Consider the following 27,306-nt stretch of genomic DNA (forward strand, 5'->3'; position numbering starts at 1 on the left):
GTGGCACCTGTGCTCACGTATCCTCTCTGGTGACGGGCAGGGAGGGATAAGTGAGACTCTCAGCTACTTGGAAAGGAACTTTCAATGGGGCCTTTGGGCAGCCAGCCACTCACTCCTGCCTCCAGCCACTCACTCCTGCCTCCAGCAAATGCCCGGGAAGAGGGAAGAAGGGCCAGGGCACTGCTGTGACTCCCAGGTCTTAGCGGATTTGAAGATAGTGAGTGCAGAAGCTACATCAAGGTGCGGCTGGAGCCTGCAAATACTGTGAGTTCCAAAGAACTGATGAGAATGGCTGAAAACCTGGCCCGAGTCATCCCCGCAGGAAGAAAGGGGAACTTGAACTTGTTACCCCCAATTATTCAGTGAGCAAGCTACTTCTGGAAAGTAGATCAGGAACTTCAGGATGCTACACTTACTCTTCCAAGTCACCAAGGACCATTTAGAGTTCTGACATGCTCGTGTAAAATGATTATTACTAAATTAATTGGATTTCAAAAGATGCAATTTGAATTAAACATAGTACCTCTTTTATTACTGTGTATTTATATCAAGCCTTTTCTCCAAGGGGATCAAGGTGATTTAGAAACTCCTAATTAACGGAAGGTAATTCAATCACAGTGTTACTGTAAGGTATCATTAGCTTCTCTCGGGTCTGTGATAACTAAGTATAGATGTTAGGTAAGAGAGAAAAGCAATTTGAGATTTTTCTGTAATGAAAAGTAATATTTTTTAGCAAAACGAAGTGTCCACAGTATTCCAGGGATGACAGAGCTGGAGGACAAGAATGCACAGGCCAGCCACTCCAGTATTTACAGTATGAGCCCAGGCATTGTTCCCAGCGTTGGCCACATAACTCACGTGTTCCCCTGTCTTCCCTTTTCAGAGCAGCGAGCTTAGCACAGTGGTGTGAAACCACCTTCTGCTTTTCACTTTGTAACTTTAAATGTGCCTTTATGAACGGAGTGACCCTGCTCCCCACACGGCAAGGCTGCTACTGCAAAGTCTGGAATGATGTTAAAATATACACACATAAAGGTCTTAAAGCTTCAAGAGCTACAGGTTTCTAGCTTTTGAAAAGTAATAATGATTAGGGTTTAGGGTTAGGGGGAAAAAGTAATAATGACATGATAATGATACCATTTACTGAGACTTTGTTATGTTCCAGACTATTTACATACTCTCATACCTTCTGAGGTGATGATACTATGCCCGCCCTTCAGATGAAGAAATGGTCTTGCCCACAGTCGCAGGACTCGCTTGTGACCAGGGCTCAATTCTTTGCTAGCACCGCCCCCTGAACAGTCCCACTCGCCTACTTCCTAGGGCAGCGATTTGCAACTGGTGTGCCCCAAGAATATTTACAACAACTGGCTATTTGGTCAGGGACACTGACCTCTTTTCCCTTAGGTTGTCAAATAAAAAAAAAGGCAACAGCCAACACAACACTAGCTGCCTAGTGTGAATGAATCGAAATTATGCCTATTTTTTTGGTCAGATCAGTAAAAAACATATTTTGTGTTGTGCTGCCAAATTTTAACAATTAGTTTAGGTGTGCCGTGAGAGGAGAGAGGTTGAAAATCACTGTCGTAGGGTACAGGCAGGTCCCTCCTTCATCCCCCAACTTCTAGTCAGAGTGTCTTTGTATGAGAACAATCTTGTACACATGTATTTACACTCATGCACACCTGCCTGGATGGATGGTCTGTGTGAATGCACAACTGAACTTACTGACATGGGCCTTGGCAAAACACACCAAGGCATGGCTTCTGTTGGGCACCAAGTGCCCTAGGAGTCAGCTCAGGATGGCCCATGAAATGGAGACAAGCATTTCTCAAGGCGAGGTTGGACCTGGCGGATGCTGTGTGGCTCAAGGTTTCTTCCCCCAGGAGCACAGGAGTGTGGCACGGCTCACTCAGCAGGGCCAGTTTAGAGTCAGAGATGGGGCGGGTATAACGATTGAGAGAAGGTCACTGTCTGGCACTCAAGGACTTCTCTGCTCAACCCAGCAGGAGCCCGTGCCCACCTATTAGCTCACATGACAATCGGTTTATGAGCATGACTTAGAAATCATAAAACATTGCACATATGTGAGGGATGTTCCCACCCCCTGGTGGCTGCACTGAATCTGGCTCCTCTCCTGGCCAGGTGAACAAGGAGGAGCCTCACCTCTCCCTCCTCCTCTGCCCTCTGTTCCTCAACCTGCTCTGATTGCTAACTAGCACATACCATCTTTAAATGGGAATTTCAGACAGGGCAAAGGATTCCCTGGTAAAGGGTAGGGAGGTATCGAGGGCAGAGGTAAATGATCTGGGAACCTGGGATCCTCATGCCTGCCCTTCCTCCCACCTGTTCTAAGCCCAGCCCCCTCTGCCTCTGGCCCCACGTTCCCCACAGGTGTCTACGAATCTCAGGTGCCATCCTCTTCCTGGACTGGCAAGGCCACCACTCAGTGCCTTTGGACAGGAGTGCGACCATCTAGGCTAAGACTCCACAAGCTACCTCCTCACCAGCCCCCAAACCTAACCCTTCCAAGGGCTATTTGTGATGACACAAATCAGTCCAGTTCAGGGACCTGTAGGCACTCTGGGGCAGAGATAGATGGTAGAAAGAACACCTGATACCAGCAGTGGAGATCAAGGTCACTTTCACTCATTCATGCATACACGTATTCTGAGTGCCTGCTCTGCGGTGAGAGCCCAGTGGTGAACAGGACACACACTGTCCCTGCAGTCCTGGAGCTCAGGTTTGGGGGAGGGGGAGAGAGGCACCTTACTAGAAGGAATCAAACCAATGAATGTATAGTTACAAGTTGCAGTGAGCGCAAGTAGGAAATGAACAGCACGAAGAGGGGCAGGGTGTGGGAATAATCCACAGAGGGGCCTCGGAGCAGCTTCTCCAACCCCTGGTGGGAGAGGGCCTCACAGGTTTTGTCTCCGCCTCCAGCACCCTTTCTAGTCCCTCCCCTCACAAGACAGCTTTAAATAGAATGTGGTTAGCATGGCCTGGATGCTATGATCTGAGAAAGCCCCCTCCTCCCTGTGAGGGAGGGTGAAAGGAAACTAGGGGTTTTTAGAGAAGACACAGAGCCTCCACCCAATTCCCCTTTCTCCACCCAACCCTTACCCTCCCCGAACAAGAACTGCTTGATGCGACGGAGAAAAGGAGCCCCACTCAAACTTGTTTTTTTGGCTCGTTTTTTAACGCCTCCTTACCAAGCATGATTATGCATCTCACTAAATCCGAGTGAAGTTAGTTACAAACTGTATTGCATTATAACACAACTCTGCTGACAGAGCGTGCTCACCTGGGTACACAGTCAGAAATCAGAGCAACCTTTACTCTTCATGGCCTTCCTCTTCTAGTTTCCGCTGCAGGGTCTTTGGGCTCCTGGCCATCAAAATGCTAACAGCGAGTAAGACTGCTTAGGGGCCCAGGACAGGAGCTCACAGCACTCTCCTCCTACTGGGCTAACAGGTAGACGGATGTTCGTATGGATCAAAATTCAAAATGCACTGAGTGCATAATTTTAGGGGGGAAATATTTAAAATCATAACCGAAGCTGGCAAAAGCAAATCAGTGCAGCGAATGAACTACCTTAAGGCCCTTTTATCCCGATCCTTTCTGTGGGGCCGGCAAACTTCTGCCTGCGAAGGAGCAGACAGCTCGTATCTCAGGCTTAGTTTCTGCTGCAACTGCTCAGCTCCGCCGCTGCAGCGGGGAAGTGGTCACAGAATATGAAGTGGATGAAGCTTCGTTTATGGACACTGAGGTTTGGATTTCACAGACTCACAAGGAAGATGGGGCTCAGTTTTAGGAAACCAACTAAAAAGTACTACGTCCCACTTACATTTAGCTAAATACTCAAAGAGCCATTTGTACTAACAAGGATTGGTTTTTGTTTTGCTTTTGGCACAGATAACTGATTTAAAAGTTAAAATTATTTTGTGCCATATAATGATATAAATGAGGGTCTAACTCCATCTGAGCACTCTCCAATATAGAATGGTAATGATTACAAAGAAAACTAGAAGTATCAACACTGTTTTCAAAATCTAATTATCAACCAAAATTGAATTAAATATTTTATAAGTAGATAAAGGATCTCACATATAAAATCTCCATATAAAAATCTGTAACATTTAGCCCTAATGATCTAATACTAAGTCTAGTAAGGAAATAAATATTTTAAACTACTTAACATGTGATCTTTAAATTAACTGATAATTAAGCTTGTAGAGTTAAATCTTAACACATCACATTGTCCACCCACTCAGTTTACTGTAAGAGTAATTTTTTATGGTTAAGAATTTAAAATGCCCTAATTAAGTTAGAATATACTTTAAAACCATTATCAAGTGTTACTGTTATTTCTGATAAATCTGTGTGGTAGTAAAATCGGATTTCTGGTATTAAAGGTGGATATTTTAGTGGGGTGAGTAGCATTAATTATGTCACAGCAGTCTGGGGGAATATAAGTGACGAGAATGAAAAACAGTAGCTGTTAAAATAGAAAACCAAGGGACAGTTCCTGCAGCCCCCACGGAGGGAAGGCACCACCCAGGCAGGAGCTGATTAAAGGCTTGGTGAGGGCGAGCCTTCCCATCTATGTGACAACGAGAAACAAGGAACCCGCGGGCAGTGCTGAATTTTTTCAGTCTTATGAACATGAGGCCAAATGTAACATATCAACAAAATAGGCTTCAAAGCTTACACCGCCCCAAATGTTATTTATAGGACTATGTCTAGCTGCAGAGAAAAATCACTGCCTCGTTACTCAATAGGCTGTGGCAAAACACCTTTACAATTTCTTTCCCCAGTTCATGATTAGGGACATAACGGAGAGGAAAGAAAGATCAGAAATCAGTATAGCCTACTGCTCATGAAAAAATGCCAGAAGGTAGCTCAAGTGCCTATAATTACATTTTCTCAAAAACAATTCTGAAATATATGATTTTTCATATAAACTGGTTATTTCAATAGCTTTATTTTATGAAGGTGATTCCATCCAAATGATCCTATTTCCTAGCGAGTTGTCTTCTAAAATGTGATTGTACATCCAAAGAATATGTATCCATGAAAATAGAAGAGCTCATCATTGCATTTACAAAATGATCTATTTATATACCATCACTAACAAATCTGTACATGTATCTAATGTAATTTCAATCTTTTTAATACAACTCCAAATTGGACTTGAAGACTGGTGAATTTCTAAATGGAAAAGCATATGCCATTCTAAACTGCACAAGAATGGGTGGCAATAAATCAAGTTAAGCCTTAGCCAGTTTGGCTCAGTGGAAAGAGCATCACCCGCAGACGAAGAGTCCCAGGTTCAATTCTGGTCAGGGTGTGTGCAGGAGGCATACCAATTGATGGTGTGTGCAGGAGGCAACCAATTGATGTGTCTCTCTCACATCGATGTTTCTCTCTGCCTCTCCCTCTCCCTTCCATTCTCTCTACAAAAAAATAAAATAAAAATCAATGGGAAAAAATATCCTCAGGTGAGGATTAACAACAAAAAAATGAAATGGAAGGAAGGGAGGGAGGGAGGGAGGGAAGTTAGTCTGTGATGAATGGGTCTTGCATGTATAAAATGATGTAGAGAACATCAAGATCCTGAACAAAAAAATTACATTATCACTGCAATGTACATGCTTTCTAAACTCTAACTTCAATATGAGCAACAATGGAACGGGATGAAATAATAAACAATTCATCCTTTAATGAATCTTTAACAAAAAATACTTCAGAAAAGAAATTCACATTTGTGATTCTTACTGGCTAACTGTAGCCAGCACTTTAAAGCCAGCACAGTTAAAATAATCACTCAGGCAAATTATCTCCATTTAACTAGCTGGAGAGCATTCAGAACCACACACGGAGCCAGACACCAGGGCAAACAGCAGGCTCAGATGGCAAAGCAGCCACCTTTGCAGGTGGAATGTAGAAACACTATAGGCTTCACATCCCCAACTCCCCATCTGGGCAGAAGTTGCCACCTTTAGGGAAACTAAGTTAAACAATGAAGGTGCATTATTGATGGGATGTTCCCAGAGAGTACCTGGGCTCCAAAGTGGAGCCCTACACTGGGGGGTTCCAGAGTTTTATCCCAGTCTCTGCAAGCTCTCAACGATGGAGATAAATACAATGATTTCTCTTTCAAAGTAGCCACCATATGCTGGCACAGCCCCCTCTGTGCCAACCCGCACACAGGAGCAAGGAGAGACTTGGCTCTCCCCTGAGTCCAAGGTGAGCGGGAGCCAGAGAGCTGGCGCCAACAGTGGAGAAGCCGGCCGCATGGATTAGTGAGCTATGAAATGCATGGTCTAGGTCAGCTCGTCTTCATTTTGGGGAATCTGAAACGATTTGGAACTCGGGCTGCATCAAGACATACTGGTACAAGTTATCACACACTGAGAGCCAATTAGGCTCTTTGTGTCTCTGATCATCACTTTTCTGTTTGAAATGGATTTCCACAAAGGAGGACAATCACATCCACAAAATGAGATGTAGAGATGATTCCACTAGGCACTACAGAAATGATTTCAACCATTAACGTCAAACAATTCTGGATGCTGTCAAAACTTTGTATTTTTAAAAGGCGGTATAGTATTAATAGTGTTTGGTGCATGTTTTGAGAGCAAATAAAAAAATTCTGATTCTGGAAAATATGAATTGCTAGAGGAATACATGCATGAGGTTCATATCCTTAAAGTTATTCCCACGCCCCCCCTTTTTTTTCCCCTTTCTTGGCAATTAGGCTTCACATACATTCTTTATCCATCCAAACCCACCGAAGGGATGCCACTGTTCCAAATGCTTCAAGAATATTACTCACCTAACAACAGTAAAGGTACTCTGCCTCTATTTGTCTTGATGATCACAATATAATCCCTTTAGCTGGTCTAGTTCTGAAAGTTGTCACATTTCATTGTACCTCTAACTCTACCTCCTGGCTCCCCTCTGAGACATCCAGGTCTTTCTCTAGGGGGAATTTCAGGAAGTTTGTCTTTACCACAATCCACAGGACAAATGCAGGGGGGAGGGAATGCCGTACTCTGGTGGCCACAGCAGTAACAAAGGTGTATGGGGATCGTGTAAAGCTATTTTCCCACATATGTTGCCATATTTTAGAAATCATTTTGCCCTGGGGGCTTTCCACCTATTCAAACAGCGAGTTTCAGAGCCTGGGTGAGGAGCAGCTACCTTGTAAAAACAAAGACACTTCTCAGATTTAAAGGTCAAATTAGATTTTCATTCAGGTTCCCACCAAAACGACAGGCGTGCAAGTGAGGCTCTGTCAAGGAGAAACAACTTTCTGAATTATTTTAACATATCAAACACCAACTGTGGAGCTTCGTCCTCTCGGGTGGGCAAAACAGCCCCTTCAGCTACCAAGGCTGCACCGCGGGTTTGCAGCTCCAGGACGAACGGGGAAGGAGCAGGGCAGGAAAAGGGGGAGGCCACCTCTGGCATCCTGAGTGATTGGAGCCGGAGCTGGGAACTTCCTCCACCACGTGGACCAAACTCAAGGTGAATGGGGAGTGAGGTGAGGACACAGAAAGGAGACAGACAAACAGACGTCTGCACCTGTTCCCCTCCAGGCACCCAGAGGCCGCTTTGCAGAGGAGCAGAGGGAAAGAAAGTCCGAGAGACTGAGCATTTTCCCTAAAGAGCTAAGCATTTAGAGTCCAACGTGGACATTGTAAATTAATGCAACAGATCAAGTTTACCAAACTAAATGAAAATTTAGGAATACCCATCTCCCCCTATGAGAGACAGAAAAGCTACATTTCCTTTGCCATTTGAGTTAACTGTGAATTCTGAACTCAAACTGGTCCACACAGACCTAAGGCGATGAGAAGCTGAATTAGGATGATGGCCACAGAATGGAAAGCCAGCCAGCACCGCCTCGTCCGCTCAATTAAAGTTTATTTATTCAAAGTCTAATAGGGACAAGAAGTTAGTGAGTAAACTAGGATGAGGAAGCTAAGCGCTTCCTCACAGTTTGAAAAGCCGCCAGTGCATATGGTGACTGACCGAAAGAACTGTGTAGAAAATAGAGAAAATACAGAATTTGAAAGATGTAAATGGTCCCTTTTTCTCATCTTCTCTAGGGGTCCTTGACAGAAAGAAGAACTTAGCAAACAACTCAAGGAAGTACCCTTAGCCACTGCAGAAACAACAACAACAAAAAATACTTGCAGTCAAGCAGAGAACATATCAAAAATAAACTTTGAATGATATAAAAGCAAATCCAATATGGAGTTTGGTGGGAACACAGGAAGTGACTCCTCTGCTCTTACAGAGGAAGAAAAAAGGTTACAGCTCTGTAACGATCTTATTTTATCAAAGATGCAATAGTGTTCTTTTGCCTAACGCATAGGTTCAGAAAGAAGTTCCCTAACTTTTCTGGAGCTTTAGGTTTCAGACATACTTTATACATATTTCCTACCAGATACAGGGAAATAAAGTGTTTTAAAAACAAGCAAGCTTGCTCAATCCCTTTAAAAAGCAATAGCAAAGCTCTAAACAGAAAAGTAAAACAGTGGAGACCCCAACAAACACTTGGCCCCAAACCACGTGGCCTTGGTTCAAATGGAGTCCACCCACAAGCTGAAGTGATGCCACCAGGAGGCGCCCACTTCTCATTTACCAGCAGCAGCACCTCGCTGTTATGTCCTGGCTTACCAGTACTTAGAAAAGTTAAATCAGACTTCATATGACAGATGGCACCGTGGCTTGCTTAATACCATTTATCATCTCTTGTCTGAAGACAACATCGGACAACATGCTGATCCCCACTGAGGTTTTTATCTCTGTCCTCCCAGAGATCTTAGAACTGGGTATCAAATTTAATGTGAAAAACAGCTCTATGATGACGTCTCTTTCCAGAGGACAGCCAGCCGTAGATGCTCCTTTTCCCCCCAAATGTTCATAGCATAGTATTGACATGCGCACTTGGTGTGTGCGTGCGTGCGTGAGTGCGTGCGTGCGTGTGTGTGTGTGTGTGTGTGTGTGTAGATGTGTTCCTCATTGGTTTTCGTGGAGACATGTACACCTAGAAATCTGGATCAGAGACCAAGTCTTATAATCACCACCATGTGCTCACCCTGAAGGACTATCTTCCAAAAGTTCCCCCATCTCCCGCATCTGATTCCTGAGTGGCGGCCTACTACGCCTGATCTGATGATACACGCGATGCTATCATCACATTCCTTTCCCTTTCCATCGGCTTGGCAGCTGTTCTGGAGCGGCTCCGCTGCATGGTTTTGATGACTCCAGAGAAATTGCTTTTGTTTTTTATTTGTTTGTTTGTTTCCACTGGAAAACATTTTTTATTGAGACCCCACCAGCTTCACAATCTGTTCCTGCCACTAGGCTCCTTCTTCCTTTGCAATCAGTCTTCCCTAAGTGGTCCCATGAATGCTCTCTTCTCCACCACTGTCTGGTAGCGGCCATGGCCAAACTTGGAGGTGCTCTACCGCTTTAAAAAGCAATAGCTGGAATAAGACTGAGCTAAAAAAAATACAAGGGGGGGAGGCTATATCCTGCTATAGAGGGAAGAGCAGAATCCCAAAGGCTGTAGCTTAATTCGGTGAAAGGGAAGGTCTAGCCAGTGACGCTTCTATTTGAAAGGGGTGGTCCAGCCAGTGACGCTTCTATTTTGAAATGTCATTCCCTTCCCCCTCCCCCCTTTTAGCTCAGTCTTATTTCCAGAGCATAATATTCTATCTGGCCTTTCATTTTATAGTTACAAAAGTTGGGAAAGTTGACACCTCCAATTAAAAGAAGCTTTAATGTCAGGTTCTGAGGCAGGAGAGTGATCAGAGGCGTCACAAAGGAGATGGAGAGCAACAGTAACCGTATGACAGATCATCTCTGGTTTGGTCCAGATGGGCAGACTCCATCAATTATGACGTATGATTTATTTCTCCACTGTATTAAGCAAGACAAAACACACAAAACCACAAATGACAACATAAAGCAGAGTGTTCCTGATGTTGTATGCCGACTACCAACAAGTCTATCTAAGAAAAAATCCTTCATTTCACATATTTGATTGAAAAAACCTTGCTTCTATTTAAGTAATATTTAAAGTTATGAGTTAGAAGGGACAGTAACATATAAAAAAAAAACCCACAAAGAGCAAATAACATCCTCTTAGACAAAGCATCTTGCTCCTTTGAGATTAAAAAAAATACTGTTCTCTATTGGATAAGTAGATTCCCCAGAGAACAAACAAAGGAACTGCAATCATAGGAACGAATTCATGTATAATCTCTGAACAGATGGCGGCTGCCCGGGAGTCCACCGCTGTGTAGAGGCACAACCAGACTGCCTAACAGAGGTGAGCATCATTTTCTTTCCCCCTCTCTCCTTTTCCCTCCCTACAACTGCATCTTCAATTATAATCACTAAAGCACATTACATGAAAATTATAGAAAATCAAGAAACAACTATTTTTCCTTTAAAAAAAGCCTTACAGAGATACGAATACAACATGAGCTCTACCCTCTTAACAAATTTTCAGTGTAGTTAGTTCAGGCTTTGTCACCTGCCTTCCTGAACTAGGTCCCAGGCCCAAACCTCACCACTTCCAGGACCAAGAAGGTATCACAAATAGGGTAAGACCACCATTGGGGCAGCTGTGAAGATCTGTTTGTTGATGGCAATCACAGGAGCCATTAGAACAATCGAGGGGCCACAGGAATGGAGTACATACAACTAATGATCTACATAGAGACACTTTTAAGAGCTAGAGGGAGAGTTATTAATAATGACCCTGGGACAGCAGGTGTTTTGACAGAGTCATCTCAGGAAAATTGGGATGTGTGGCACTCTCTGCCTGGGCATGCTTTCTAGTCTCCACACGGGCTTACACGTTCGCATTTCCATCATCAATTCCTTCTCCGCAGTCTCTTTTCTCACAGACACTGGCGTATTCCCGATATACTAGCTTATTACTAAGAGTTTAGACTCTGAACAGTCATCACAACCTCAATAGCATTAGCACAACTCTGTACCTCGAGGAGACACCGGGCCCACCCTCACGGCAGGCGAGGCTTGAGCGTGCAGATGGCAGGGACAAGGACCTCTGCAGGGGATTTCCTACGCTGCCCTCACTTCTCATTTGCAGTCTCCTAATTACAGATGGGAAGTCAACAAAATGAAATAAGATCTTATTTCTAGGGTTAATTTTGGGTTAAGTTCAACACAACATTACGAAAATAAAGAGCTATAGTTAACGTTACAGGCTGTGCCAGACCATAGCACATTTCCCATCAATATTTAACCATTGTCACAAGGTGAGAGACCATTAAGTCACTAAAAAAGGACTGCAAAATATTGCAAGAGTTATAGCAAAATTCCACTTTTTAAAGTTGGAATCACAATAATTTGAATTCATTGTAAATATTTTATAGCTTAATTTATCAGATGGAATTAAAAACAGCAAATCGATAAAGCTAGGGGCACTAGGCAGCACAGCGATTTCGATTAGAGATGACATAAGAGTCATTTAACAATTTAAAAAATTAAACAAGCTAATACCTTCTGTCTTATCACTTCTACAACAATGCACATTGTTAACATTATATGCAAATAAGAGTTACCTAATAAGAATTATCAACTACCAGTCCAGGAAGAGGAACCGAGGGACACTGAGCGATTCCTCTGCCCAATACTGTGGTGGGTGCCCTACGGAGGCGATAACAGGGTAGACTGGACAAGGGCTAGTACCCAGGCCCAAGAACCTAGCGCCACCCTCCTGCTCCGGATCGGCACTCTGTCCCAGGACCAGGTCCTAGGTACTGACCCTTTTCCAGTCTACCCTGTTATCACTGCGTAGGGCAACCCCCACCCCACTCACAGGAAGCTCTCGTCAGGAAGGTTCCCAGGAAGAAATGTCACTGTGTGACTGCCACAGCAATCAGTGAAATGCCTAGGGGGGTAAGTCGTGTCAGATTTGGGTCAGTGAAATAGGTCTGTAAAATGTCTAGTGGCTTAAGATTAAAAAGCATTTACAAATATAAAATTTAAAGAGTTGGGAACTAACTAGGTAGCCTGGGTCACAGCATGAAAGAGCTCTTCAAACTTTTCCACATTTACCTCTTTTCCCTATTACCCCCACCCGCTTCTCATGCCCCCACCTCCCTACAACTGTGTCTTCAATTCAATTATAAGGAAAAAAACACCTTAGGTCAGCGTTTCCCACAGTGCGTTCTGAGGAACCTTGGTTTTTTTTAGGATGTTAGTAAATGTCACATGGGATCTAAGGAATCTTAGCATAAGCTTCCTGTGTTGATTTCACTCCCAGGGGCCTTTTCTACCTTCCAGTAGACTGGACGTTCCCTGAGGACAGGGCATCACGCTGCTCCCCCAATGTTTATCAGGTACATGCGCCTGGCCTGCCCTCCACCTGCTGACTCTCAGAGGTTGGCTGACTCTCTGGAGTTTGCCTGCAGTGTGCAGTGTTCAGTCCTTTACAGCTCTTTTACGACCATGAACTCTAAGCTGGAAATAGCAGGGATAAAAAGCATCTGCTACAAAGTATGGCTATTGTGTAAGAAAAAGATCAAATGAAAGAGGTCAAATACCACTTTTTTAAAGGTATGAACTGATAAGCTATTTAAAACATTCCATTCTTCTGACTTTTACTTCCAAGAAGTGAAGAAAATAAAGAACAAAAGTTATTTGGAAATTTCGTGTTTGAATCTAGTACCCCATGGTCAAGTCAATTTGTGAAATAGGGCAAACTATGTCCATCACCCTCGCGGGAATGCATTGTACCAGCAAATAAAAGGCCCAGAGAAGCCCTGTAATAAAGGCATCTGATTAATTTGTTCAAACCAGTATTTCCCCGGATTGTTTCACCATGGAACCTTAGATCCCATGTGACATTTACTAACATCCTAAAAAACCAAGGTTCCTCAGAACGCACTGTGGGAAACGCTGACCTAAGGTGTTTTTTCCTTTCCCTTGAATTGTACAAATCTCTCTGAATTGCAGCTTTCAGATCAATTTACAAAACACTTAAAACTATTTTTGTTGAAGTACATGATAGCCATCTTGTTTTGGTTTTGACCGAGGCAGGCTACAAGGGAAGAAGCCTAGTGCTCTGTGGACTTAGCTTGTGCATTCAGTGGGGAGGAGGGGAGGCCTCCTGCCCCTGAGCACCCTGAACAGCAAAGCTGACAGCCTGGCCCACCTGGGCGGGAGGGGCCAACACCAACCCTAACCTTGACAGGCCGGCGAGCAGCTGCCAGCACTCAGGAGTTCGGAGAGCTCCAACTACACGGTGAGCTGAAAATGGGTGTAGCTCACCCACTAAATTCTCCCTTTGAGTTACAGTAGGTCAAAAAGTACAATAAGAGCAGGATGTGACTAAGAAAATGGCAGATTCACCATAAGAGCAAATCTGTACTATCCCAGGTCTCCCGAGGACATCGCATTAACGTTCCGCTGGTTACAGACTATAGGTGTCTCGGAGCACCTGCTGTGCGAACGAAAACCACTGCACCGGACAGAGCTTGTGACGGAAGCACCCGCCCCTTATGGCACTGAACATGTACTTTCTTAAGCATTAAATTTCTCACCTTTACCAGTGTGAAAAATGAAAACAAAACAAAATGAGTGAATCCATGGCTGGTTTCAGAGAAGATAAAAAATGCTCTTTACTATATGTATGTGGAAAATAGTGTATCCTTTGCAAATCTATTCAGATATAGTTACTAGAAAGCAATCTATTATCGAATCCAATTGAGGCAAAAGTCTCTGAATCCTGCTTTCTAAAACAACTCCAAAAGACTGAACTCCTTCCAATCCCGCAGGTCAGAGAATAGTTTTTCCAGCATAGGTCACTGAAGCATGAAATAGGAGAGCACACCTTAGCAAGAGCTCTTAATTATCTGGAGTATTAGCTTAAGACACCCCTCTCACGCAGGCTACGTGCAAGTACACAACGACTCACCGTGTCGTAAGTTGTTACGATCTTCTTTAAAACCTCAGGCACGATCCCCTGCAACTCCATCGTGGGGTACTGCTCGTTGAGATTCAGGACCACCAGGGGTGTGTTATCCGGCCCCAGAAAGCGGGGGGACACGGCCACCATGCACTGCATGAGGTTGGCCACGGAGGAGAGGCCACACAGCTCCTTGAAGGACACCACTGCATTCTGTTAAGCAGAAAGGAAGGAGGCACTTTGTAATTAATCAGCGGTTTTAATTTCTCATGGTTATACTTGATTATACTTGAAGTGCCTAGTACGACAGCTGTTAGCAATGCCGTGACAGAGTTGGCTATCGATTATTTCATCCTGCGAAAACTGGCTGTTTTCCAAAGTAAATACAGTTATAGATATCTATAATACCAATTTATCAAAATTACAGAAACTGCAAACAAGTTAAATTCTTCCCAAGGGCAAAGCCTCTTTTCTGATCAAAGTTCAGAGCAGTGCTGAGGCTGATGTGCAATTACGAGGAAACAAAAAGAACGGCGTCTGCATTCAGAAAAGGTACAGATTAAGAAAAAGAGTATCAGGCTTAAAATAAGTATCAAGCATGCCAGCCATTCAAGAAGGAAAGGCTATTTGTGAGGCAGGAGCTTGAACCTCTCTCACCTGTTTTTACCTGCTGGTTCCAAACCTACAGGAACTTGGAGGATGCTGCAGTTCTTGTGAGGTCTGCCCAGCGGGAGACCTTGGTTACCCACGGCCTTCCCCGCTTAGTGCCTCCAGGGGCCTCCATGCTTCTCCCCACTGCCCCTTCCCTTTTTCCTACTCACCAGAGGCAGGCCGTTAAAATGCCCATTACAGAAAGCCCTGCAACACTGTCCAACGCCATGAGTTGGCAAGTTGGCAGTCTCTGGGCACTTACCCAGTGCAAGGCAATAGCAGGAGTATTTGCTACAAATCACCTCATTTACTCCTCTCAACAAGCCTGCTGGATGAGGAAACAGCCTCCGCTGTAGCCTCTGTTATTTGTCTAAGGCCACACAGCTGGTAAGTGAAGGAGTCAATATTTTACTTAAAATCTGTTGATTGTAATCAGTATGCGATAAAAGCAGGTAAATTCTAATCAAAATGAGCCAGGCTATTATTCCAGGCCCACTGGGCATGGAGGCCAGTGGCGAGGTGGGGGGGGGGGAAGGGGGGAGGGATCTGGGCCTGCTGACCCCTGTGCCTTCCTCTCTCCAATTCTCCGATTCTTAGACATGAGCAGCACACTTTAGTTTTATCTTTTAAAAATGTTTTTAAACGTTTTCTTATTAATATTGCTTTAAACATGGACATCACACTATATGTCATCTGGCTCAAAAGCACTTCAGAGCTGACTGCTTTCAGCAATAAATCACAATTGTCATGTCTGAGGGGAGTCTCTGCATCACCCTCACCTCCGTTTACTTCCTTCACGGCCCTGCTGTGGCGGCTGTTGTCCTGCTCGTTTATTCATCTGCTAACAGTCCGGGGCCGTTTCCCTTCCTGGCCCACCCCCAGCTAAAGTCTCTGTGTGTTCACTGTGCATCCGCGAGCCCAGGCTGCTGCGCGTGGTGTTCACGGCACATCACCACCAACTGCTCTGTCGGGTCCAGAGCAGACACAGGTTCTGGAAAGATGATGCCCAGCTCTGCCAGGTCCCCACATGCACCACAGCAGCCTTCCGAGGGGCAGGGGACAATGTGGCTTGCTCAGAGCTCAGAGTTTACCAAGCCACTCTCACCCTACGAAATAGGCGGAAACCCTTCACATTTCTGGTATGCTTTTACTTTGAAAGAAAGAGAATAAAATTTCTCTATTGAGGGAAGGTCTCTTTATTAATGAAGTATCCATAGAATTGGTAGAAGAGTGAAATATATTGAATTTTCTGAGTTAGATTTTACTTGCTGATGGCATTCTTCTTATAATAGTTATATATAGGGTGGGGCAAAAGTAGGTTTGCAGTTGTTTGGATGGAAAATACAATAATTAATAAATAATAAAACAAGAAGCAACTGTTTCATGTACTCACAGCTGTACACTGACTTTTGCCCCACCCTGTATACACACACACACACACACACACACACACACACACACACATATATAATCAGCTAATATATTATATATGTTTATTAAATAAACGCACGCTGAGCAGCTGTCATGCTCATAGCACTTTGCACCCTGGGACGGATTAGGGCTGGTATCCCTGTGAGATGCCCTCGCTGCCCACTTCTGTGTCACTCATGGGTCCTAGTATACTGCTAGACATGTGGACGATCCTTAATTATATATCATTCCTGATTGCTTTTAGCCATTATATAATTCAGTGGCAATCATTAGACTTATAATTGATATACACACCACACGCCTTTTACTTAAACAATTAAATAGCTGTCCTCTACAATCAAGAGGAGGCTCAAAAGGCAAACACATTGGCTTATTTAAGTGCTTGCTATTTTCCCCAAAGAACAGCTCCATAAAAAAGAACTGGAACACATCCCTTTTATTCTAATAGGTCATCAATTTGTGTCCCAGCTAAGCAATATCCAGAAAAAAGAGATTCCCATGTACACTACCAGAAAAATAGGGGGTACTGTTAAGCATTCATTAAAAGGGACAGGGGTCCTCAAACTTTTTAAACAGGGGGCCAGTTCACTGTCCCTCAGACCGTTGGAGGGCCGGACTATAGCTTAAAAAAAACTATGAACAAATTCCTATGCACACTGCACATATCTTATTTTGAAGTAAAAAAAAAAAAAAAGGCAAAAACACCCTCATGTGGCCTGCGGGCCGTAGTTTGAGGACGCCTGGACTAAGATGTGGAGTGTTAACAACAGGGAGACTGGTTGATTTGAACATGTTATCAATATTCTCAATACCAACTATGGTTTTGAAAATCTAAATGATAAAAAAATGAGACTAGTGGCAAAAATTCTAATAAGCAACTGGAGTTTACAAATAATTTAAAATCAAATATACTATGGCAGAAAAAAAAAGCCCTCCAATATATTCATGAACTACGTGCATGCACTAAGAAGGAAAACCACTGGGTAAACACTGAAACACAAGCACGTACCTGCATGTTCTCTCTCAGATCTGTGGCATCCCGTATAGGGGGCTGGGCATTCTTGAATACCTCGTCTACAGTTTTAATCCACAGTGTTCTCAAAGATGCATATTCCCTGGATTTCTTCCCTTTCCTCACAGAAAGGCCCCTTTTATGAGGTTTCCCTCCTCCTCTTCGGTTAGTAATAGCCACGTGGACAAACAAAGAGGCATGAGCTAGGACCTCTCCAGTCAATGACTGCAGGGGGACGTGGCGGTAGCCCGTCTGTAAACATTCAAAGGGAATCGTGTACTGGCCGATAAATTCATCCCCAATGTAGTCATCATCTAGTACCACAAAGCGCACCATGGCCAGTTCCGGGAGGTTGATTTGAAATTCAAAGCTTTCATCAAAAATGGGAGTGTCTCCATTCTGGTGCACTGTTTTTGTCCTTTGTTCTGCACAGTCGGCAGGGATTCCATGAATTTCCACATAGACATAAGGATCCACCACGTCACCTTTGGCACCTGACCCTTTGGGTTTGGGAAAGTTCTGCCCGCTGATGATTTTGATGTGAAGAAGCTGAGGTGAGACGCCTGGGACCGAGTCTTTCGTGTTGGCGCTGAAGAAGGAGACTTCCTCCCTCATGATGGCTGGCCGAAGGACATAGCCACAGTTCCCATTCTGACTAAACCAGCCGATGTTCAGATCCATCATCAGTCCCGGCGTCTGAAAGTTCATGGCTACGATCTGGCAACCACATTTCCAAAAATCTTGAGGGTTCATGTTGCTCGAGTCAATCCTCATAGGGCTGGGGAAAACCCGAGCGAGAAAACGCTTGTTGTAATTGACAAAGTCCCCTGGATTCTCGTTGGCGTACTTGCTGGCGAGCACTTCGTTAAATGAGCAGACTTCCCAGTACTTCTGAACCTGAAAGGACACCTGGAATTCTTTGAACTGGACTGACTTACAGATGCTCACCAGCTCGGACAGTTCTTTGCAGAGCTGAAACCGCTTCACAGGCGCACTGTTGGGCTGCTCCATGTTCTCTTTTCCCATCCTCTGAGACATTTCTGCTCCTTCATCTTCATCGGTCACGTCTCCTTCCATTCCGGAGCAACTGGAGGACAGCTTCTTTGCTTTGATTAATATCTTCCCTTTCAGGACATCTGGGGATGGTAGATATGTTTCCTCCACATTGGGGGATGTTGTATAGAGCTTGTCCCCTAAAATTTTCTTCATGTGCTGGACCATTACCTTCTGCTGCTTAATGGAACAGTGGTTTTCTAAACACAAGATGAGCGGGTACTCTGAAGCGAAGAATGCGTACTTGTTGATAATGTCAATGACACTGCGGAAGACTATCTGAGAGGTCATGGTGTGGCCCGTGTAGATGACAGGCTCGTTGTCTGGCCCATCCCATACATCTAATTCAACACTCCGGCAACCCATTTTAAGAGCCCGAATGTACCCTGTGATATCAGAGGGGCCTCGGAACTGATCCTCTATTAAGTATGTGTTATGAGATGAGTTTATAAAGTAATGAGACAAAGGCTGCTTCATATCCTGGCAGACCTTCTTATGTTCTGGGTCAAATATGTAACAGTCGGGTGACATAAGGTAGTTAGTGAACCCGTCTATGGAGAGCCAGCCCTTTTCCTGGCCCTCTTTGGATGGCTCATATTTGTGAATAATTTCAAGGCTTATTTCCTCATTTATGTGTGCCACACCCTGCTCTGCCTCAAGAAACATCATAAGGTCCTTGGTATCAAGGAATTCTTTATTGCTTGAAAACTGAACTAAAAGGAAATAGATTTCGGGTCTAGTACAAAGCTCATGGAAAACCTCAACAAATTCTTCCCTTGTAACTTCAGTACCAGCTGTGTCCTTGGATTTGTGCAATTCTTTGAACTTAAGCTCAATTTTGCTGGTTTTTAAGCCAGGATTGAGGTTTCTGATACACTGCACCGCATTACACAGAGTTATGTGTCCAAGGTTATCTACATCAATGTCACTAAACATTTGTGAAACCCAGGAAGTCCTCATGTTGTCTTGGCTACTTTCTAACATATCAAGTGTATGTTTTCCATAAGAAATTAGGTACCGCAGTCCCGTAACCCAGATGTTCGCAACATCTGCAGAGTTGGCAACCAAATCAAGTGACTCATAATTCTCGCCATATATGACGGAAAACGCACAATCTTCAGATATCTGGTCAGAAATGCCATTGCTGCGGAATATGTCTGTGTTCTTTCCTGTTCTCACTTCCTTGATGGATTTAATATCAATCTTGGCCTTCTCAGAATCCTTCTTTGATGGTTCCCACCTCAGGCTCTGCATGTCGGCATCCAATAAAAAATACCTATGGTAAATTCTAGAGTTGGAGCGAACCTTTTTGAGCTCTGAACCCTCAACCATTGAGTTGATACAATCACTCGCACTGCTGATCTTCTTCTCTGTTGGCATGCTGCTGAATGAGACTGTCTTTTTCCGTTCTCTCTTCTGTTTTGTGCCATCCTAGGAGAAAAAAGGAATAGTGTATCAGAATAACATAAACATAGGCTTCTATGTTCAAGACTAGGAATAAATATTTAATTGTCTTGAGAAAAAAATCATACTATTAGGATTTCCTATCCTATGTCCTATGATGAATGATACTCATTGACTTCTAAAGTTTAGAAGTGGTCTTGGCATTTCAGCTGAACACAAACAGAGAAGAAATCATTATTGAATAATTGCAATTCATGGGTACCAAGAAACACAATTTCAGTAACACCCAATAAAATCTTGTATAGAGAGCTGGCTACATAATTTGCAGGCCTCAGGGAAAAATGGAAATGCAGGACTGCTTGTTCAAAAATTATTAACAATTCAAGAAGCTGAGAGAAGAAGAACAAGCCACGTGCAGGGCCCTTCCGAATGGGGGGCCTACGTTTGCACAGGTCAGACACCCAGGAAGCGGCCTGCCTGTACATATGTTTCCTACACTAATGTTTCTCAGAGGATTGTCACTAGACCACTTACCTCAGAACTACCTGGATAAAATGCAGATTCCCACGCTCATGGTGGTGCCAATCCCATGGCGGTGCCCAGGAATTTGCATTTTAGGCAACACTCTAGGTGATGGGGATGTACACTAAAGTTTGAAAACCACTTCCTGACCACTCTGACTCACTACAATGTCTGGGCTATTTCTGGAAACTATACAGAATAAATGACCGGCAAACCAGCTCAGTACGAACCATGTAATAAATAAGTAGACACTGGGATTCCAGCAGAAATCCCTGGCCCTCCAGAATCTCATATTAGATTAACAGGTCCTAAATATGTTGATAGATATGGCTGCAGTTTTGTCAGTTTTGTTGAGTGGGACGCCTCGATTACAAGTGCAGCAGGAGGTGCCTCTAAAATTCCAGAGTTGATTTAATAAAACCGATTACCACGAACCAGGCTAATGCGCAGAATGTGTCAGCTAAGTACTTCCAATATTAACAGATTATTAACACTACCAAGTGAAAAATTACAGGCAGCATCTCTTTCTAAAGAAGTTTACACCACCAGTAACACCATCCTCAACTTTCCTACACAATGGACACCACATCTATGTGTGGATGTAAGTCCTTTCATGTAGGGATGCCTTTATTATCTATAATAATAAAAGCATAATATGCTAATTAGACCGGACAGCCAAACGACCTTCTGGATGAAGCTGGGGCTGCAAGGGCTGAGGCAAGCTGCCACGGCTGCGAGGGCCGAGCCCCTTGCATGAATTTCATGCATCGGGCCTCTAGTTTAAAACATAATTGCTCAAATGACCTCACAACACCTTTCACAATTTGTTGTTGTTGTTAATCCTCACTCTAGCATATTTTTTCCATTGATTTTTAGAAAGAGTGGAAGGGAGAAAGGGAGGGGGGAAAAAGGAGAGAGAGGGAGAGGGAGAAAGAGATACATCAACTGGTCGCCTCCCGACTGTGCCCCCACCAGGGCGGGGATCAAACCTGCAACCCAGGCACATGCCCTTGACTTGGAATCGAACCCGAGACCCTTCAGTGCACGGGCTGATTCTCTAATCACTGAGTGATACTGGCCAGAGCAACACCTTTCACAATTCTAACCTGATACATGATATTGCCTTTAAGAATGGGCATGGAATTTGTGATAAAATTTCAGTAATTGATTATATTCATAAATGAGGAGAGATGGAGGTTGGGATTATATAACTCTCGTGGCAATAAAGAAAAGAGCATGGCCCTAGCCGGTTTGGCTCAGTGAATAGAGCGTCAGCCTACGGACTGAAGGGTCCCAGGTTCGATTCTGGTCAAGAACATATGCCCAGGTTTCGGGCAAGGTCCCCAGTAGGAGGTGTGCAGGAGGCAGCCAATCAATGATTCTCTCTCATCATTGATGTTTCTATCTCTCTCTCCCTCTCCCTTCCTCTCTGAAATCAATAAAATCATGTTTTTTTTTAAAAAAAGCAAGAAAATGTTATACAAAGGCAATGCTAACTTTCCTGCCCTGGGGAGAACATATTTTTAATAGAATTTCTAAAAAGCAATTATGCTATTCTCTATGTCTCAAATTTAAAACCACTTTTACTTTTTGACTACCTAGACTCCAAAAGCAATTTGCAGAAGGTAATTAAGCTTAAACTTTAAATCATATGGGTATCATTTCCCTCAAAGTTTCAAAATGAACCATAGAGGCTTTTGTGATTTGAATGCCAAGATAAAACATAAAAGCCACAAGGCGGAGTACTTCTTTACAACTGCAACCTCAGAACAATAAAGTGCAAAGACATAAAAACTGTGGTAATTACATCCATAAGATATATTGTATTATAACTGCTCCAAAACCTAATGCACAGATTTTATTCTACCTATTCAAGCAAGCTGGCATAAAATTTGTAACCAGCCAGGCATAAGGGCATGAAACAAATGTCTACATTTCCTATTTATGAATGAAGGCTGTCTTTATCTTTAAAACACGTACACAACACTTAACCTTTAATAAAAGCAACATAATAATTAAGGAAATTTTATCTTTATAAATTATACCCCAAAAGTGCTACTAGAAAAATAAGTTACAAAGATAAATGCTTATCTATTAAAATATAGATCTCATTTTCAACACTGTAATCTTTCATTCTGTTATTTTAAACATATTGACCAATATTCAACTACCACTTTCTAATTTATTACAAATGATCTATTGTAATTTAATAGGTCTCTTTGTTATTAAGAGGGAAAAAGCCCAATTGCAAAGTAGGTTAATAACATAACATACATGCTCACACACCCACATCCGTGGGGAGGGCAGTTGGCAGCTTAAACACCATGCCTGTAGCCTTAAAAACATTGCTTTGCTTTTCACAAGCCAGCCCAGGCCATGACCAGTGACTTCAGACCACCGGTTGCAGACACGTGAACATGCCGGTCACCCTAGCGCATGCTGCTGCAATGACAGCAGGGTCTCCCCTTACCAGGCACTTCCTATCTCTTCTTCCCCTCGGTCTGCTGTTGTCTAGAACCACCCTGTCCTCTCCACAGCAGCGAGGCCTGAACGAGGAGGTTTGTATCTCCTTGTTCGCTAGCAGATAAAGCTATCAGGAAACACTGCTAGAGGAGTGTGCTTGCTTAGAGACCAGAAAGAACTCATCCTTGGATGGACCGGAATCACTGGGTGGAAGCAACTGTTGGGTGGGAAGGCAAGCTGGTCCTCACTGCCAAGAGGAAAGGGAAGAGAGGCAGAGGCAGTGGTGTGGGAGGGAAGGAGAACTGAGGTTCAACAGCAGGAGATCCAGGCCCTCCAGGTGCCTGACTCTCAGAATCCTTATCCCACTCCTGCTCATCTGCCTGGCTTTCACTTTTTCACCCAGTGGTGATCGGCTAAGCAGCTGGTCAGTAGCAAAGCTGGGATCTATTTTCTATGTTGCCTCTTAATATTATTTTAAATATAACAATGAAAAATGATTCAACTACATGTGCTATACATGTAGTATTTTTAACTAAAAGAAAACTAAGTACATATAACTTATATGCATTAATCACTAAAACCAAAGGAAAAAATAACCCAAGTTTTTGCTAAGATGGAGGTGCTTCAAAATAATTATATAGGGTGTCCCCCAAAAATGTATACACACTTTAATAGCTGATAGCGCAATTTTCAAAATGAAATGTATTTTAATAAACACTGCCTTTTATGAGTGGCTTGGGGGACACCCCATAGAAATAGTTTCAGAGCTGACTGTTATATTGTAAGTACTTGTCACCTAAACCTTCTCAGTGGTGAGAACAACAAAATGTAAACTTGGTCCATGGGGGCATTTCTGCTGCTCTGTTGGCGCTTACTACCATCAACAGGTTCAGTCTGGACCAAAAAAACCCGCCTCCACAGCAACCCTGAAATTTTGAATTCTAGATCAAGATAATCATAACATTTTGCACTGGAAAGAGGTTTAACATTTTGCACTCGGATGTCGGGTGTGACTCGACATGGTTAGCATTAGAATAAAGGAATCGAGAAAAAAGCGAGTGCAAAGGGTTAAAGATTCAGCTATACATTTAACCGACACTTATTTACAGAATAACAATTTTGTACCAGGAGTGACTTTAAGAAACGAATGAGCTAGAAAGAGGCTGAGCAAACTTACCACAGCAAATTCAAGAAGACTTAACATTTTACAGGACTTATATTTAACATCAGAAATGGAAGTAGCCATATTGAGCTCTATGGAGAAACATACATATTTCTAACAAGACTGCCCACTTTGTGTAATAGAAGCTTATCACTACCTTTTGGGCATTGAAACTACCATCTGGGATAGTTGAGAGGTAGTAGCAATTTCACAAATAGGTGTGCACAATTTCATAGATTCTCACCCCGAAGTGAGGTAACCAATAGGTGTGCCTCGCTCCTTCTGCTGGGAACAACGTGGGTGGCACTGGGCCAAGGGATCCAGCTCATCCTGGAGCCGCGGAAACCTATCTGAGGGTGGAGCCTCGAGAATTACCTCCTGTATCCTACTGCTCTGCTCTTGCATTTCAAAACTGACTTGTTTCCATCTTCTGTGTCTTATTTCCCTATAAACCTCATGAGAAAATGATGAGTCAATATCCAGATTCAATGCATTGGCAAAAGCAGTGGAGGAGTCCAGGCCCAAGTTCAGCAAGTAGTGCATGAGGGTGATCCGGGTGAGGGGGTGGGGACCTAACAATGGGGAAGAGGAGGGGAAGGAGATGTGGTGTGGGAGCAGGAGTGTTTCTCCTGCTTTGTTTGGAGTCCAGTTATTTACTTTGATTTATAAATAGCATCAAAGAAGAGTATGAGATCTTTGTTTATTGAAGGAGGTTTAGGATAAAAGAGACTGGAGAAACACTGGGTTAAGAAAATTTATATCCTTAACAAACAAACAAACAAAACCAGAAATACTTGAGGCTCATTAAAGAAGCACAGCGAGGCCTGACCTTCCTTCAGCTCAATAACAGTAACTCTGAATTGAAAGAGTAAGTCATGCTGGGCACATCGGGGTTGCTTTGCAAGGTTTTTCACACATCTTAAAAACTCTGATGTGTTGTCCATGATGAGCAAAAAGGGGGAGCGGGAGATCTGGAGCAAAAGCAGTCTCTCTGAAGGTCATTTTATAAGATCTGATAAACTGAAAAAGAATAAAATAACTTGAAGAAAAGCTAGGTATGGTCCAATACTGCTTTCCACTCACGTGGAAGGGCCTTTACTGCAAATATCAGAAAGCCACTTGGCCCACGGATGCCTCTCCTTGGGGGTCTCCTCTTCCATGATGCCCTCTACTGAATTCCAAAAGCTAACTCCTCCTCAGATGATGGCTTCCAACGCAGAAAGCCAAAATAAAACGTCACTCCCACGCCAACAAGAAAAAGCCAGACTACCTACAAGATCATCACTTTTCTTGTACCCAACAGAGAACTGTGGTCACAAGGCAACCAAGGGAACTGATTTTCCAGAATGATGAGCCCTTCTAAGCAGAGACAAGACAGAGAGACCATTTCACGTTTACCAGTAGCAGAGCATGGGAGGAAGGGGCCAGGTGGAAGCAGGTAAGAAAGAAATTAGCTGAAATTTTTAGGAATTCCTAAAGGCCAATTGTGAACTAGCAGGGTTAAGTGATCAGTTATCAGGTTAACTGATAGTTTAGAGCAGGGGTCCTCAAACTACGGCCCGCGGGCCACATGTGGCCCGCCGAGGACATTTATCCGGCCCGCCGGGTGTTTTTGCCGCCGCTGCCTGTCCTGCTTAGCAGCCGACTTAGCAGTGTGCATAGGAATTTGTTCATAGTTGTTTTTTTAAACTATAGTCCGGCCCTCCAACAGTCTGAGGGACAGTGAACTGGCCCCCCGTTTAAAAAGTTTGAGGACCCCTGGTTTAGAGCAACTGGGCGCCCCAGACACAAGGAGAGTTCGTGCTTTTTTGTAAGTCTCCATGGGTGCTCCTGAGAAAGCTTGGGGACAGAGCAGATGGGAGAGGCCCTCTCTGGGCACGGCCATGCAGCAGGTGATGCTGCCGCTGGGGAACAGCATGAAACTCTGCCTACTTCCCCAACCATCCTCTCCTGTGGCAAAAGCCTAAGTCACTAGGGCAAGGACAGCAAGCCCTCTCTCTCCTGGGGTTACTGGGGGAAGGGTAGAGGCAAAATCCATCTACCTGTACAGCCAGGCAAAGATCTACTAGCGTAGAAGGACGGACCTCTCGGACTCCAGGGCCTGCACCACACAAGCAGAGCTCTGCTACCACCAGGAGGGAGCCAGAATGCTGTCTCCTGCCCACACTCACCAGATACAGGCAGAGCTAGGCTGCCTTGGGGAGCAGGGCAGGAGTGCTCAGAAGGTCCCGCCCCTGAGGCCCAGGTGCAAGGGCAGCCTAAGACCGTAACTAGACCAGGAGGACCAATGGCCCCGGATTCCACCAGAAGCCTCGCACCAAGAAGCAAGCAATGTACCTGGAAGAGGGGCGAGAGCGTGGAAGGAGATGCCTTTCTCACCCAGGCCTGCATATGAAAGCTGAGGGCAGGCCCCGACTGGTTTGGCTCCGTGGATAGAGCATCAGCCTGCGGACTGAAGGGTCCCAGGTTCGATTCCGGTCAAGGGCATGTACCTTGATTGCAGGCACATCCCCAGTAGGGGGTGTGCAGGAGGCAGCTGATGAATGTTTCTAACTCTCTATCCCTCTCCCTTCCTCTTTGTAAACAATCAATAAAATATGTAAAAAAAAAAAAAAAAAAAAAAGCTGAGGGCCGCGCAGAGACAATGAGTACTTAGTAAACCCTTTCTTTTGGAGAAACACTTTCACTATGACTGAAGTATTTACTCAAAGTAAATTTATAAAGCCATAATGTACATCTGTGTCCAATGTAAACGGCAATAAAATCCATCAGTTTTCTCCAGTAATGAAAAAATGGTGAGCACTGAGCTCCTATAAACTACACTGGCGCTACTTTACATCCCAGTGAAAACGTTGATGCTAATGAATTTTAATTTATGATCTGTAATAATGGCACTTAAGTGAGCCCCTTTAGTGTGAAAACTGTCAGTGCCCCTCCGCTGTGTATGTGTTCATTCCTTATCCAGCACGTTATAAAGCCTGCTGACTTCCTATACTGCAGGGCTCTTTCCAGATGTGGTTACATAACTTTGTCAATAACCGTCTGGGAAATCAAACTTAACTTCACAAGGTATGCAAGGCAAATCACATAATGTGAATTTTTAGCTACAAATATGATCAATTCTAAGAATAACTGCACAATCACAATCTTCCCCCCGCGCCCCCCAAAAATTGTACTGGTTCTTCACTATTTCAGGACGGCTTAGGAGGAAGAGTTTGTTTTTTCTAATTTTTTATCTTTAAATCTTCCATTCCTTGGCACTGAGAGAAAATTATGACCACTCAGGGGCAGTCGGGCCTCAGAAAGACAGCTTGCAGAGAGATCTGTGCAGAGGCAAAGCTACTGCCTCAGGCCACATCCACCTCACAGAAAGAAGAACAGTAGCTCCTTCAGTCCGAAATTTTAATATTTTCAAAATCATTCTAAAATTAAAAATTTGTGTGTGTGTGTGTGTGTGTTTGTGTGTGTAGGGAAGACAATGAAATAATACAAACAAAAAATAAACAAAATAATGAATCATACAAAGTGGAAACAGCTTTCTGCAAAATATCCTTTTAAGTTCCAAGCCATTCATGAGCCTGTGCTAGTCCAGCCCTCAATTGCTGTCTCTCCTCCAAACTCACACAGTATTTATAGTCTCTACCA

The 27,306-nt window shown here is 43.8% G+C and overlaps 1 protein-coding gene across 2 annotated transcripts in view; it reads right to left on the reverse strand.

Moving 5' to 3' along the window:
* PLCL2 (phospholipase C like 2) overlaps positions 1 to 27,306 on the reverse strand; it is a 163,198-nt gene that overhangs the window by 42,768 nt on the left and 93,124 nt on the right. For both annotated transcript variants that reach the window (XM_079795351.1, XM_079795352.1), the window contains exons 3-4: positions 17,055 to 19,541; positions 13,973 to 14,176 (exon numbers count right to left, since the gene is read on the reverse strand). In XM_079795351.1, coding sequence (XP_079651477.1) covers positions 13,973 to 14,176; positions 17,055 to 19,541 — 2,691 coding nt within the window. The remainder of the gene's footprint in view (positions 1 to 13,972; positions 14,177 to 17,054; positions 19,542 to 27,306) is intronic.

This window comes from Cnephaeus nilssonii, assembly GCF_951640355.1.
Source record: "Cnephaeus nilssonii genome assembly, chromosome: 17".
Classification (NCBI taxonomy): Eukaryota; Metazoa; Chordata; class Mammalia; order Chiroptera; family Vespertilionidae; genus Cnephaeus; species Cnephaeus nilssonii.